At 36.8% G+C, this 12983-nt stretch overlaps 1 protein-coding gene across 1 annotated transcript; it reads left to right on the top strand.

Annotated features, from left to right (window-relative positions):
- The first annotated feature begins 1471 nt into the window (after positions 1 to 1471).
- On the top strand, positions 1472 to 12242 carry LOC580646 (cytosolic Fe-S cluster assembly factor nubp1-B). Its single transcript, XM_780693.5, has 10 exons — positions 1472 to 1653; positions 2704 to 2805; positions 3712 to 3845; positions 4421 to 4522; positions 5243 to 5333; positions 5979 to 6133; positions 6534 to 6644; positions 7459 to 7561; positions 8568 to 8651; positions 9285 to 12242. The coding sequence occupies exons 1-10, from the start codon at positions 1623 to 1625 to the stop codon at positions 9332 to 9334; spliced, it is 963 nt and encodes a 320-aa protein (XP_785786.3). The 5' UTR covers positions 1472 to 1622; the 3' UTR covers positions 9335 to 12242.
- Positions 12243 to 12983: the final 741 nt, after the last annotated feature.

The following is a 12983-nucleotide window of genomic DNA, read 5'->3' as shown; positions in this document are numbered from 1 at the left end:
GACAATTCGTTTTGCCGTCCTCGACTCTTTATCCTCGTCTGAATTCAGTCCCCCCCCCCCCCCCCCACCTCCCCTCCTGCGCGAGGCTTTGACGTAGTATTATTAGAGAAAGAAAACGAAGCGTTGTACCGTTCTCTATACCCTTAATCCTTGTCTGAATATCAAATATGTTCTTTGTCTGCTCCTTTTTCTTCCTACGTCCTCTTCCGATTGCGGGGACCGCCCCCAACCTCCCCCCCCCCCCCTGGTTACGCGCCTGCGGTCAGATAAACACATCTTGATACCTTGTCCGACCCCGCAAGCTCAGGGGTTTAAGGCGATAAATTACGGTCAGATAAGCATTCAGGGGCCCGCCTTAGGGCCCCTGGTGGGGTCGAGGCGGCGGAGCCGGCCCCGGAAGCTCAGGGGTTTTAGGCGTTTAATTAAGGTCAGATGAGCATATTTTTGTGTATTCCTTATTATTTTGTGACACTGGCAAGTCACTATTTGGCGTGGGGTCCAGGGGGCGGAGCCCCAAAAAATCAGGGGTTTTAGGTATTAAATTACCGTCAGATGATCATCTAAGGGTCCGCCGTAGGGCCCTAAATGGAATCCAGGGGGCAAAGCCCCCGGAAGCTTAGGGGTTTTAGGCATTTAATCACGGTCAGATGAGCATATTTTGATGCCTCATTATTTTGTTAACACTGGCAGTTAACTATTCTTACTTTCTTGCTCTCATTCTATTTCATTTCTCTTTAAAATACTTTTTCAAGAAAAGTGGGGGGGGCGGCTCGAGGCTCTCGATCCCCGCCGTACCTCGGGCCCTGACATGTAGGAATCTCAAGAATCATATTTTTTGCCTGGTTGTAAATTTAGGAATTTGTCATTTTCCAACAAACACATACAAACGTATAATTTACTAAAAAGTGAGGAAAAATTTCGGAAATTATGTCATTTCAGCAGTATTTGTAATCCACCGTTGTGGAATTAGAAATAAACCACGTTTGAATATGATTTCCCCCAAGCCCCCCCCCCCCCCCCCCCCCCCTATCAGTACGCCAGTATCTCCTCTTTTCCCTTTTTCTTTCCCTTTCCTTCCTTCTCTCTAATTTTTTTTTTTGATTGGGGGGGTGGGGGGGGGTTAACAGCCTGGGAGGCAAGGCCCTTTCGGCCCCCCGATCTCCTTCTTCCCCCTTTTCTTTTCTTCTTCCTCTTCTTTCTTTCCCTTTTTCTCCTTTTTCCCTTTCTCCCTTCTTTTCCTTTCTTCTCTCTTTTTTTTTTTTTTTTTTTTTTGCGGGGGGAGGGGGGGCCAAGGCCCGCTCGGCCCCCCCCCCCCCTGGTTCCGCGCCTGCTACAGGTCACAGTACTTTTTCTCAGATCGAGAGTAGTCGAGTCGTATATTACGTTCGTCTTATCAATTTTTAAATGTATAGACCTAGATGGAGTCCACAGAAATCAGTTCCGTGTACAATTTTATCTCGTCTAATCTCTGCAGCTTGCACACGCCCTCTATTGATGATTGTTGTACTTTTTTATTTCATAAAGTTTTCACAGATTTTGATTATCAATTTGTCCGAGCTGTGGTGTTTATCAGCTAAGGAAACACGTCTATCGTATATTACGCATTACATCTTCACGAGAAAATGTCTGAAGTTCCCGAAAATGCCCCAGAACGTAAGTTTGTATTGATGACATATTCATGATTCGTCAGTTTTTGCTAGTTGAGGGCCCACACGCTCATTTTGATGTAATGTAATTAATACACTAATAAAAACTCGTAAACTCGTCAATACGCAGCCATTAGCAGTGACTCTATGCTTTGCTGGAGTGGTCCCACTCCCACTTTCCAGGTTTAGCTTAGAATTTGATCATACCAGTCTGTAGTCTTGATTTTCCATGAAGGTTTTATATGTTGGCCATGCAAACAGCGTTCTGAAACTTGTATTTTTTTTTTGTAAATGCCTTTATTTTTCACTTTTCTATTTATTTTTATTTTTTTAATGTGTTTTTGAATTGTCATTTTGTTTGCCCCCCCCCCCTCACCTTTTTTGTCGTTGCAATGTTTTGTTTTTGTTATGTTTTGTTAATAATGTTTTGTTCAGGTTAGCTGAGGAAAACTGTTCAGTTTCCAATCTATGGACTTCCAACTTCAATTAATTCTCTAAACAAATAGTGTAGATCTGGGTCTATTTAAATGATTAATCGGGGGGGGGGGGCACATGATCATTTTTTGTACATAGAAGGCTATATAATTCTATAAGAATATAATCATCGTTTCATGGATAAACCTAAACAAAATAGTCTTGCAATAAAAACCAATAGTAATGAATGAGATCTAGATCTATAGGCAAGCCTAAGCTATTTTGTCCCATGCAATACCAATTACACAAATAGATGTTAGTACACTGTATATCGGAATCATCTGATCATTGTATTAAGTTGGCACCGAATGAGCTTAGATAACGCTAGACCTATGTATGAAGTTAAACCACACCTTTGATGTCAAATTCTGTGCAGAAATATTTGATATTTGTGAAACTATGGGACACTAAAATGAGTACATGACCAAATACCGACCAAATGAAATTCTCTTGACTCCGGTCTTGAAAGTGCAAGAAGAAATAAAATAACTTCTGTTTATGTCATCTAACATTCTCACGGTTTCAGCTCTTCTTTGTAATAGTTCAAGATTTGTATGTTTATTGTATTCTTATTTTCACGTAGATTGTCCTGGTACCGGGAGTGAAGATGCTGGTAAAGCATCAGCCTGTCAAGGATGCCCCAATCAAGATGTATGCAGCAGCGCGAAACCAACCCTCGACCCAGGTGAGTGACACAAATCAAAATAATATCGGCTGCTGCTGCCCGCATGAAGGCTGTAAGGCCGTAAGCGGTGCGTACTGGCAATGGCAGCAACAGCCCTCTTGCAGGCTGCCGATGAAATGAAATGTCCACACTTTCACATAGATGTCACCAACTCATCTGAGCTATCTCAATGATTACCTCTTTAGGAATACCACACCTTTTCACCATCCATTTAATTTGCTTCCAATAACATTTTGGAATTTTAAAGATTCTTAAAAGGAAGGTGATTCAATTTGCATTTAATCTTATGAAAGAATCAAGCCAAATCATTAGTATGAAGAGATGAATTTATATATTTTTTGTTGTTGTTGTACTTTTGTACATTTTGGATGTGATTTGCATGAGGAGTATGGTACCCCTCCAAGGGCATTGTATAATCATTATGATAGAAAATTGTAAAGACATTAATAATTATATTTATCTCCTTCTCATCCTCCTTCTTCTTCTTCTTCTTCTCCTTTCTCCTCCTCCTCCTCCTCCTCCTCCTCCTCCTCCTCCTCCTTCTTCATCTTCTTCTTCTTCTTCTTCTTCTTCTTCTCCTCCTCCTCCTCCTCCTCCTTCTTCCCGTTCTTCTTCTTCTTCTTCTTCTTCTTCTTCTTCTCCTCCTCCTCCTCCTCTTCCTCCTCCTCCTCCTCATCCTCATCCTTCTTCTTCTCCTCCTCCTCCTCATCCTCATCCTTCTTCTTCTCCTCCTCCTCCTCCTCCTCCTCCTCCTCCTCCTCCTCTTCTTCTTCTTCTTCTTCTCCTTCTCCTCCTCCTCCTCCTCCTCCTCCTCCTCCTCCTCCTCCTCCTCCTCCTCCTCCTCCTCCTCCTCCTCCCCCTTCTTCTTCTTCTTCTTCTTCTTCATCTTCTTCTTCAACTCCACAGCTGTTGCTGAGATCAAGGAGAGAATGTCTTCTGTGAAACATAAACTGCTGGTCCTGTCTGGAAAAGGTGGAGTGGGCAAAAGTACGTTCACCTCTCACCTGGCTAGAGGGATGGCAAGAGATGAAAACACACAGGTACTGAGGCAGATTATATACCAATTCATTTTTTTAAACACTTTTGCACATAAATTTGACACATGACTGAAATGGGGGCCCCCTGAGGCATAACAAGTGATATAGGTAATGCAATGTGTCAGACCATAGCTATAGCAGATAATATAATACATGTATGTTTTGTTCAGATTTTCCCCAGTTATGGCAGACACAACTAATACGGTAGCCAAAATTGTAATCGTATGTACGCTACTTAGAAAAGGGTTTGTGATATAATGAATTTGACTTTTAATTATGACTTCAGTCATGTCAATTAAATGTATTGCATTGTATTGTATTCATATAATCATGATATAAACCAGCTTTCACCTAGAAGCTGCCTTTATACAAGGCTGAAAAAATGTTCAAATATGATGATACATGAAGGATTCACAAATATTATTCCAAACTCGCCAAAAAAAAAGAAAAGGACAAAATAAAAAAATAGTTGCATTAAGAAAATAACAAACTGAACCTATTCAGAGGCTATTGCCATTTCTTCTGTAGGGAAAGATATTTCATCTAAATTGATTACTTTCCATCCTCTTTCTTTGCAGGTTGCAGTGTTAGATATTGATATCTGCGGTCCTTCTATCCCTAGAATCATGGGATTGAATAACGAACAGGTGCATCAGAGTGGTTCAGGATGGTCCCCAGTGGTAAGTCTTATGTACAAGGCATGTATGACTAACATCAAGATTTGAGTCCAGTCTCTGTTTATGTACCAGAAGTAAAGTTAAAGTTGATTTGATGGAAGTGCATGTTGTAGGAGTACAGCCAAACCTGCTTTACCAGAGAAAGAATAGTTTCAGTTGATGAAGTGGCAGTAGATTTTGATTACTCTTTACCTTACAAAAGCGTGCTTTAAACAGAATTACAGTACTTTGTTTGAAATAACGAGGTTAATTCTTGGTACTCACAGATATTAAGTGGACTATATTGAGTCAGGTTTAAATTTCATTCTTATGAACATTGACCATAGTCACCATAGTACCATCTACCAAAAGTAAGGTTAAAGGTAAAGACCAGTTTTGGAAACGCCCCCCTCTCAAAAAATGAAATGGAACCTCTTATTACCAATCATGTGAAAGAATACGTTTTGACTAATACGAGATGATACAAATTTTGCTGGGAATCCGCCTACTAATTGATATATTTGGTTAATTATATCTACTCGGACTGGATAGATATAGGGTAGGCCCATATACATCTTTCTGTGTACAGTGCTTGTAACTTTACCAAGACTGGGCCAACTTTAGTATTAGTATTATACCCTACATCTAGATGGCATCCACATTCAGAACCAAATTGAATGCCAAAGATCTGAAATAACAACAACATTGACCAGTCATTGCTTCCTGTTATTTACTTTTGTGCAGTATGTAGATGACAATCTTGGTGTGATGTCTGTTGGTTTCTTGCTGAACAGTCCCAATGATGCAGTGATTTGGAGGGGACCCAAGAAAAATGGTAAACATCAGATTTCTATTTCTTATTCGGAATAAGATATTGATTGCTTTTTGTAGTTGCACACAAATTCTTTAAGTCTGTCCCAGGGCTTAAATGAATCCAAGGCCACCAAGGCCATTAAGGCCATGGCCGTGGATGCCCTTTTGATTGGCCTCAATGCCCCTCTCATTGGCCTTGGATTTGTTGTGCCCTTCCAATTCTTCCTATTTGTGCTGTAATATAAGAATGTGCCCTACAGAAAAGTGGCCTTGCCCTAAAAATATTGAAATTTAAGGCCTGCTGTCCATATATTTCATAACAATTTGGTGTCTTGTTTATCTTGGGATAGAGGTACCTTTTCATTTTCTTCGGAGTCGAAATATAGGTTTAGTTCACTTAGAAATGATGCAAAATGGTAGAGGTGTCTATCATTGAATTCATAATTTTTTTTACAAGCATGTATCTTAATATATGAATCAACCTTGCTCATTTTTGGCACAAACCTACTCTGCCATATAGAATCTAAAAGTGACATTTAAAAAAATTACTTGTGTTTTTGTTGTTTTTTTTGGGGGGGGATATGACTCAGTTCATGTTTCTACACATGTCCATATTATTTGTTTGGCAGTGTGCGCAAATTTTTCACATCATCTTTTTTTTTGTCAGGTTTGATCAAGCAATTCTTACGAGATGTAGACTGGGGTGATATTGATTACTTGGTGGTAGACACGCCTCCCGGTACATCGGATGAGCATCTTTCTATCGTCCAGTACTTGAAGGGAGCCGGGGTGGACGGAGCTGTCATTATCACCACACCCCAGGTTAGTGCATGTTCTACACCTCGTCTAGTTGGCAGTGCAATGTTTACTGTGGAGCAAGCAAGCAATCGGCTACTTGCAAGGAATTGTATTAATTTGTTATTAATTTATTTATTTATTCATTCATTCAGTCATTCATTCATTTTTTTATTTTTTTTATTTATTTACTTATCTATTTATTTTTATATTCATTCATTCATATATTAATTAATTAATTAATTAATTCATCCATTCATTTATTACTTCATTCATTAATTCATCCATTCATTTATTACTTCATTCCTTCATTCATTTGATTTATCTATCCTTCTAAACACATACATTGCTTAGTTTTTTAATCCCCACGGATATGATCCGATCCTATTAATCACATTTTGCACCTCTACCTTACTCTTTACTGCAGGAAGTCTCATTGATGGATGTGAGGAAAGAGATCAGTTTCTGTCGCAAAGTTCAGGTGCCTATCATTGGAGTGGTGGAGAATATGAGTGGCTTTGTCTGCCCAAATTGCAAGGTGAGCAACATGTAGAGGTGTCGTGGTCTAGCTGATATGTCACCGGACTGTGGATCGTGTGGTTCATGGTTCAAGTCCCGCCACAGCACTAATGTCCTTTAGCAAGACATTAATCTACCTTTGCCACTCTTCATCAAGGTCTTAAATGGGTACCCAGTAGGATCTGAACGTTATTGTGTTTGGATCTACATGTCAGCGCTTGTAAAATGGCGCCATAATGTGATTAGCAATTGAATCTGATGATCATGGTAATGATAATAATAATGTAAAGCACTTAAAAATGTAGTAATAAGCGCTATAAAATTTGACTTTAAACTTTAGTTTATGTTAGATAGTGAGATACTCTGCAAAATGTAGGGACATGCCGGTGATGCAAAACTTATTATTGTTTTCGCAATCATGAATTTATCGCATAGAGGCTTTGACAGTCACCTGTATAGAAAGAAAACCTGTATTAATCCCCTGTCTATGGGAAGAGGATGGTTCATGTATTAAGCTTATTTGGAACAAGAAAATCAGTTAGTCAGTGGGTTAAAGTAACGTGTACATAAAGACCACTTGTGTATTAAAATTCCATTTCTCTCTCAAACAATATTATAAAGGGTTTTGTGTTTTGACCTATATTACACATAAAACTCGTGAACTTGATATCAGACATATTAACAGTAATATTGTATTCACTTTAAGTATGCAAATTGCTCCAGTTCTTGTTATTAAATTGTAATAAGAAAACAATATGTTCTTCTGTGATTTATTCCTCATTGCAAGTGGAAGTCTATCGCTATTTCATTTTTATTTTCTATTTTGTTCTTAGAATGAATCCCAAATATTTCCTCCTACAACCGGAGGAGCTTCGAAGATGTGTGAGGATCTCAAAATTCCATTCCTTGGGAAACTACCTCTGGATCCAAGAATAGGTAAGCAGTAGCCTTTATTATCTCTCTGATATCACGATGCGTTAGAATGTGAAGTACATACAAGTCAAGCTTCAAAGAGTTGGGTCTATGTAATGAATATGAGGCATGATAGCTCAGTTGGTAGAGCAGTGGTTTCGTAATCCGGCAACCCGGGTTCGAAACCAAGGCGATGTACTAGTGTCCTTGACAAGGCATTAATCCTCATTACCAGGTCTCTCAGAAAGGACCTAAAGCCGTCGGTCCTCTGGTTGCTTACTAACAAGCATTTATGCTTTCTTAGCAGTCAGGTAAAATAACCACCACTACATACATTGTCTGAATATGAGTAAACGCCCTTCTGTCTCTCAACAGACAATGCACTGCAACATTATGTGCAGATGGTACAGAATCGTATCGTCACTCACAACTCGATTCTGAATTGATGTAATGTTTGTGACCTGTGTTTCTTTCTTTTTTATCCATTATTATTATTAATTTCATTATTAACTGCTCAATTTATAGACAGACATACATACATACCCTTATTAATTCTGATGTTAATATTTTACTCATGAGCTTAAACTAATTTTTTTGATAATGTGTAATACATGTAATTTGATAGTAGCACCTTGTTTTTTATATATTTATGTAACAGACTCTACAATTTCTTTGACTGTGTGTACATTATTATTACTATTGTTATCTATCTGTTTGTATTTGAAATAAATAGATAAAGAAAAATAAAGCAAAATGTTATTGCCAACCCTGTTATCTGGGTTGTTATTTATGTGTCCTTGTTTGCTTCAAATTTTCTTAATTTGGTTATACTTTGTAGGATAGATATCGGGGATATTTGTCAGGATGGGCATGCAGAGGGTGCAGGGGGGGGGGGGGGCTGTCTGTGAGAATTGGTGTAGTGGGGGTACGTTAACATAGGGGTTACTTGTTCTAGAATCCCATATATACAATGTACATGTTAGAAAGTGAACAAATACCTTATACGGTGTACTACTATTGCTTACCGCAGGAAAATGCTGTGATGAAGGAAATTCATTTTTTGATGAGGTACCAGATTCACCTGCCACTCAAGCCTATCTGGAGATAATTGAAAGTAAGTAAACTACCTGTTGAAGCTAGTAATGTGTATTTGCACTTGAGTTTTCTAGTCCTTTTCCTTCAATTTTGTGCACTAATCAAGGCAAAGAGCAAAATGCTCAAGTTGTCAATTTTCAGAATCATTTAAAAATGATACAACCATTATCCCTTTACTTTTTTTAAGTATAGACTATAGAGACCAATACTCTATTATTATTTTGAGCCAAGTTTTTTCATTTAAATTCTGCAGTAGTGCCTTTCCCTTTTTAGATTCAAAACGGATGAAAGTCTTCATTTATTACTGTCATTTTTTGATAATTATTTCTTTAATTCATAGATAAAGGGACATGGTTGGTGTATTACGGAATACGTATGACACTAAAATATTAATTTGACTGATGCTGTTGTAACATTAAGTAGTAATGTAATGATCTTTTGTGAAGTACATTCATGGATAATGTGTATGATATGTGCTTCGATCCAAAGTACTTTCTGTCTTAATTGTTTAGTTCATTTGGGAACCAAATTTCTAGACCACCAGATCACCGAGTATATATTCTGTAGAGAAAGTTGACCACAGTAATTAATTGCATGAGCTGTAAAAGATTAAGAAACAAACAAACAAAACAATTTCCTGTCTTCTTTTCAGGAGTGAAGTCATACTGTCAAAAGGAAGAGACGATAATGGATTGTACATGATGGAGGGAAGAACGAACTACACATATGTGAAATTCTCCATGGGAAATTTAATACAATGGACTATGACTGTGGACTATGATATTGAATCAAGTGATTACGTCGTGAATATTCAACATCATCATGAATATTAATCAAAGGAACCCTCTGCTGAGAGGCGATTTTGTGATTTTTCCAGATGATCATATTAGTGTACTGGCTTTCAATGACTGCTTTAGAATGTGAAATAAATTTGCGTTATCTTGAGGAATTTTGCTCACTATTCATGGGCCTATCCTTCTCGCCTTCTCCAAAATCGATTTACATACAAGACAGATTTAGTGATATATTGAAATTGCAGGGGATTCTAGCTAATGACAAATCATCGGTAAGCTTTTGAGGGTTACACCATTTAATTCTTTCGAAGGTAAGGGCCCTGGTATGGGCTGTGAGCTCCGCTATGATGATCTCATAGTTCCCAGCATTTTTATTAGTATGCTCTGATCATTTTCAGGAGAATGAACGATACTCCACTCAAAATCAAGTTTCTTTGCAATTTTAGAAAATGTTTTGTAACGTCTGTGGAATCAACAATTCCTGTTGGCCAGACTAAGTAAGTTTTAAGTTCCCATTAGGCTTCTCCAACAATGTGTATAAACAGTACAAGTGTAACTAAATTGTCCACATTTATTTGCTCATTCAAAGTATTACAGTTATCATCTGTTCAGAGTCTATTATTGGAATATTTATTTTAAACTAAGGTACTATGTGTAGAGAACAATTATAAGGAGAGATTCACAATTAGTGTAACCAATTCACCTTGCAAACATTTTTTTTTTTTAAACTAACAGACAGGCCTGCTATCATTTTTAATAAACTGTCAGTGTGTTTTTTCCATTCCATTCTCTTCCTCTGTCTCCCAAGTATCTTCTTCTTTCTCTCTTAACTTTTTGTTTTGTTTGCATCTTTATTTTCTGTTCTCCCTTCCATTTTACCCCCTCCCTTGTAACCTATAAAGTGCTGGGAAAATGTTGCCCTCTGTATCTGTATTAAAGATCAGTACATACTACTAATCACCATGAGATCATTTTTTATTTGCATATTTTACACGAGGTGAAAACTAGGTCAGCAATTAGGATGCTTTGGTATGGATCTTTTTTTTTCTCCATCCAATCGAATCAAAGATTAGTATGTAAAAATATAACATGAATGAACTGAAGGAGTTTAACTTCAAAACTTGTTCTTGTTGTGAACATTAAATAAAGAAATATTTATGTATACTAATCATTGCTCTGTTTGTGTACCATATGAGCTACTTACACTAGTATAGGAGTTGTAAAACTTATAAGTTCATACGATGCATTTTGATGCGTTTCAGACCAAGGTTTGTCTGAGCCTTGGTCCAAAATGCGTCATATGATGCACATAAACCTAGGCTTGTCGACAAACCTCCATTGTGAATTTGGGCTCTTATGTTTATCACTGTTTGTTATGATTCTATTCTGGACAGAGAGACAAGAAATTGCATCTCCAACGAGTAGATGGTTTCATAAGTTAAACGCTTTATTCTCGTAAAATATATAGCATACATACCAATGCAACGGTAAAACAGGAATGGTTGATTGATTACATACTGCACATTTCAATTAAAAACATATGAGACAATGTCAATAGACAAAAAATAACTGTAATGGAAAATATGAAGCTCTTTTCACTTTGGTACTAATTTATTTTTCATTTTGTGTATATTCTATTATTTGCTGTGGATATTACTGCAGAAAGAGTTAGTTTTATAATTTAATTCCATCTTCTTTTTAGAATAAAAAAATTGAAAATGGCTCTACAATTCGTCTGAATTTCAAAAATCCTAAATAACAGTTATCAACAAAGTAAAGTATGCTTGTACTCGCCAGTAAAATTGATTATGTACATGAACAGCATGTTAAAAAGGTTTTGATAAGGTGTTTAATTTTCCCTCAAACACACCAATATTCTTAGGTTGTGAGAATTCATACAAATGTAAATTATCTCTTCTCCCCTAAATCAATTCTTCTTCTGGATATAATAATATACCAGTGCTATTCATTCAACTTAGGTTGTGTGAATTCATACAAATGTAAATTCTCTCTTCTCCCCTAAATCATTCTTCTTCTGGATATAGTGATATATCAGCGCCATTTATAAAACAAAAATACCTGTATAATAAAGGAATAATAAACTATTGTGTGAAATGTAGCATCAATGGCCATCTGCTCTTTTGACTCTCTTTTGGAGCTTTTAGGTCCATATAAATTTACTGAAGAACGCCATTATCAGAGAAAAATTCAAAAAATATTCAACTTGAAACATATTCAACAGACAATCAAGTATATTATTTCTCGCATACTTACACAGCCCAAAAGATTTTGCAGCAAATTTTCTTTTAATCTTTTTTTCACATAATAATTTATATATTACTGTTGAAATCAAAGTAATCAGTTGTACTTGTACTGTAAACACTTTACAATAAATTGCATGTAAAATCACATGGCAGCTCAACAGCAAACAAATGACCACAACTAAATGTTATCCAAGCACAGTATGAATACTTCTACTCATGCCAAAATTTTATGAAGTAAAGCATCGACGGGTGTTAAAACTATCAAAAGTAATTAAATGAACAAAATTCAATAACCTTCAAGGTCAAATTCAAATTTTGATTAATGAACACTGGCATTTGGTGACAAGATGTTCTCACAATGTAAATACAGAACTAGAGTAAGATGAAAAGCATACGATTTTAGAAACTATTTTAAATCAGCTTAAGATTAATTTAGATTAATTACAATATGAATAATCACAAGCATGGATCCTTGAGTTTAAAGGGTAGTCCTGTTTTAAACTTTCAAGTTTAGAAGAAGTGGTTAGATAAACGGTGTTTCTCATACGAAACGTGCTTCAGAAAAAAAATAGAACCAGTGCAGAAAGAAAACCTGTATATCAATAAGATCACCTTTCCCATCGCCCTTTACTTTAGTGATCTTTGCATTTAAGACTTCACTGTATATGGGGTCATGTAACAGTGACGCATACAAAATATAAAATACAACATTGGATTGCACATACTTTCAATACCCTCCACAGTCCACACTTGGTGACAAATTAGAATAAAAATGCTGATTCCCTCAAATATTTGAAATAAGGAGCTAACTAGTGCAAACTCTACTTTACAAAAGCTCAATTTCACAACTTTTCAAACTAACTTCTATTTTGGAGATAAACATAAACTCCTTAAAGATAAACTCCAGTTCTGGTAAAAAAAAGAAAATTAATTCTCACAGAATCAAACGAAACTTACACTGAATGTTCAAGATTACATATAAATGACATGTGCCAAACAATTTTGGAAGAAAATATATACTGGCTGAGTAATGAGCATAGAAAGACAAGGAAATCAAGGTAGTACTAGCCCCGACACCATGTGTGTTGTCCCATGTATAGCTTTCTGTGTACAGTGCTTGTTACTTTACCAAGACTCGGTCAAATTTATTATGATTTTGATGACTCCAGAACCTTGCAGTGCACACCAATACTTACATGCTACATGATCAACTGTTTCTGATCCTTTCCACACCTTTTCTTTCACAATGCAATCGCATTACCAGTACTATAGTTTATCTTTAAATGCAACAAT

The sequence above is a fragment of the Strongylocentrotus purpuratus genome, unplaced genomic scaffold, assembly GCF_000002235.5.
Source record: "Strongylocentrotus purpuratus isolate Spur 01 unplaced genomic scaffold, Spur_5.0 spur5_scaffold_14, whole genome shotgun sequence".
Taxonomy (NCBI): domain Eukaryota; kingdom Metazoa; phylum Echinodermata; class Echinoidea; order Camarodonta; family Strongylocentrotidae; genus Strongylocentrotus; species Strongylocentrotus purpuratus.
Note: the sequence above shows the minus strand (reverse complement) of the source record. Positions and strands in the feature narration are given on the sequence as shown.

What these genes read in the sequence shown, in the direction of transcription:
- LOC580646 (XM_780693.5), top strand. Translation starts at nt 1,623, where the DNA reads ATGTCTGAAGTTCCCGAAAATGCCCCAGAAC. An exon ending in TTGTCTGCCCAAATTGCAAG is followed by an intron (nt 6,645 to 7,458) that starts GTGAGCAACATG and finishes TTTTGTTCTTAG; the next exon opens with AATGAATCCCAAATATTTCC. An exon ending in CTATCTGGAGATAATTGAAA is followed by an intron (nt 8,652 to 9,284) that starts GTAAGTAAACTA and finishes TCTTCTTTTCAG; the next exon opens with GAGTGAAGTCATACTGTCAA.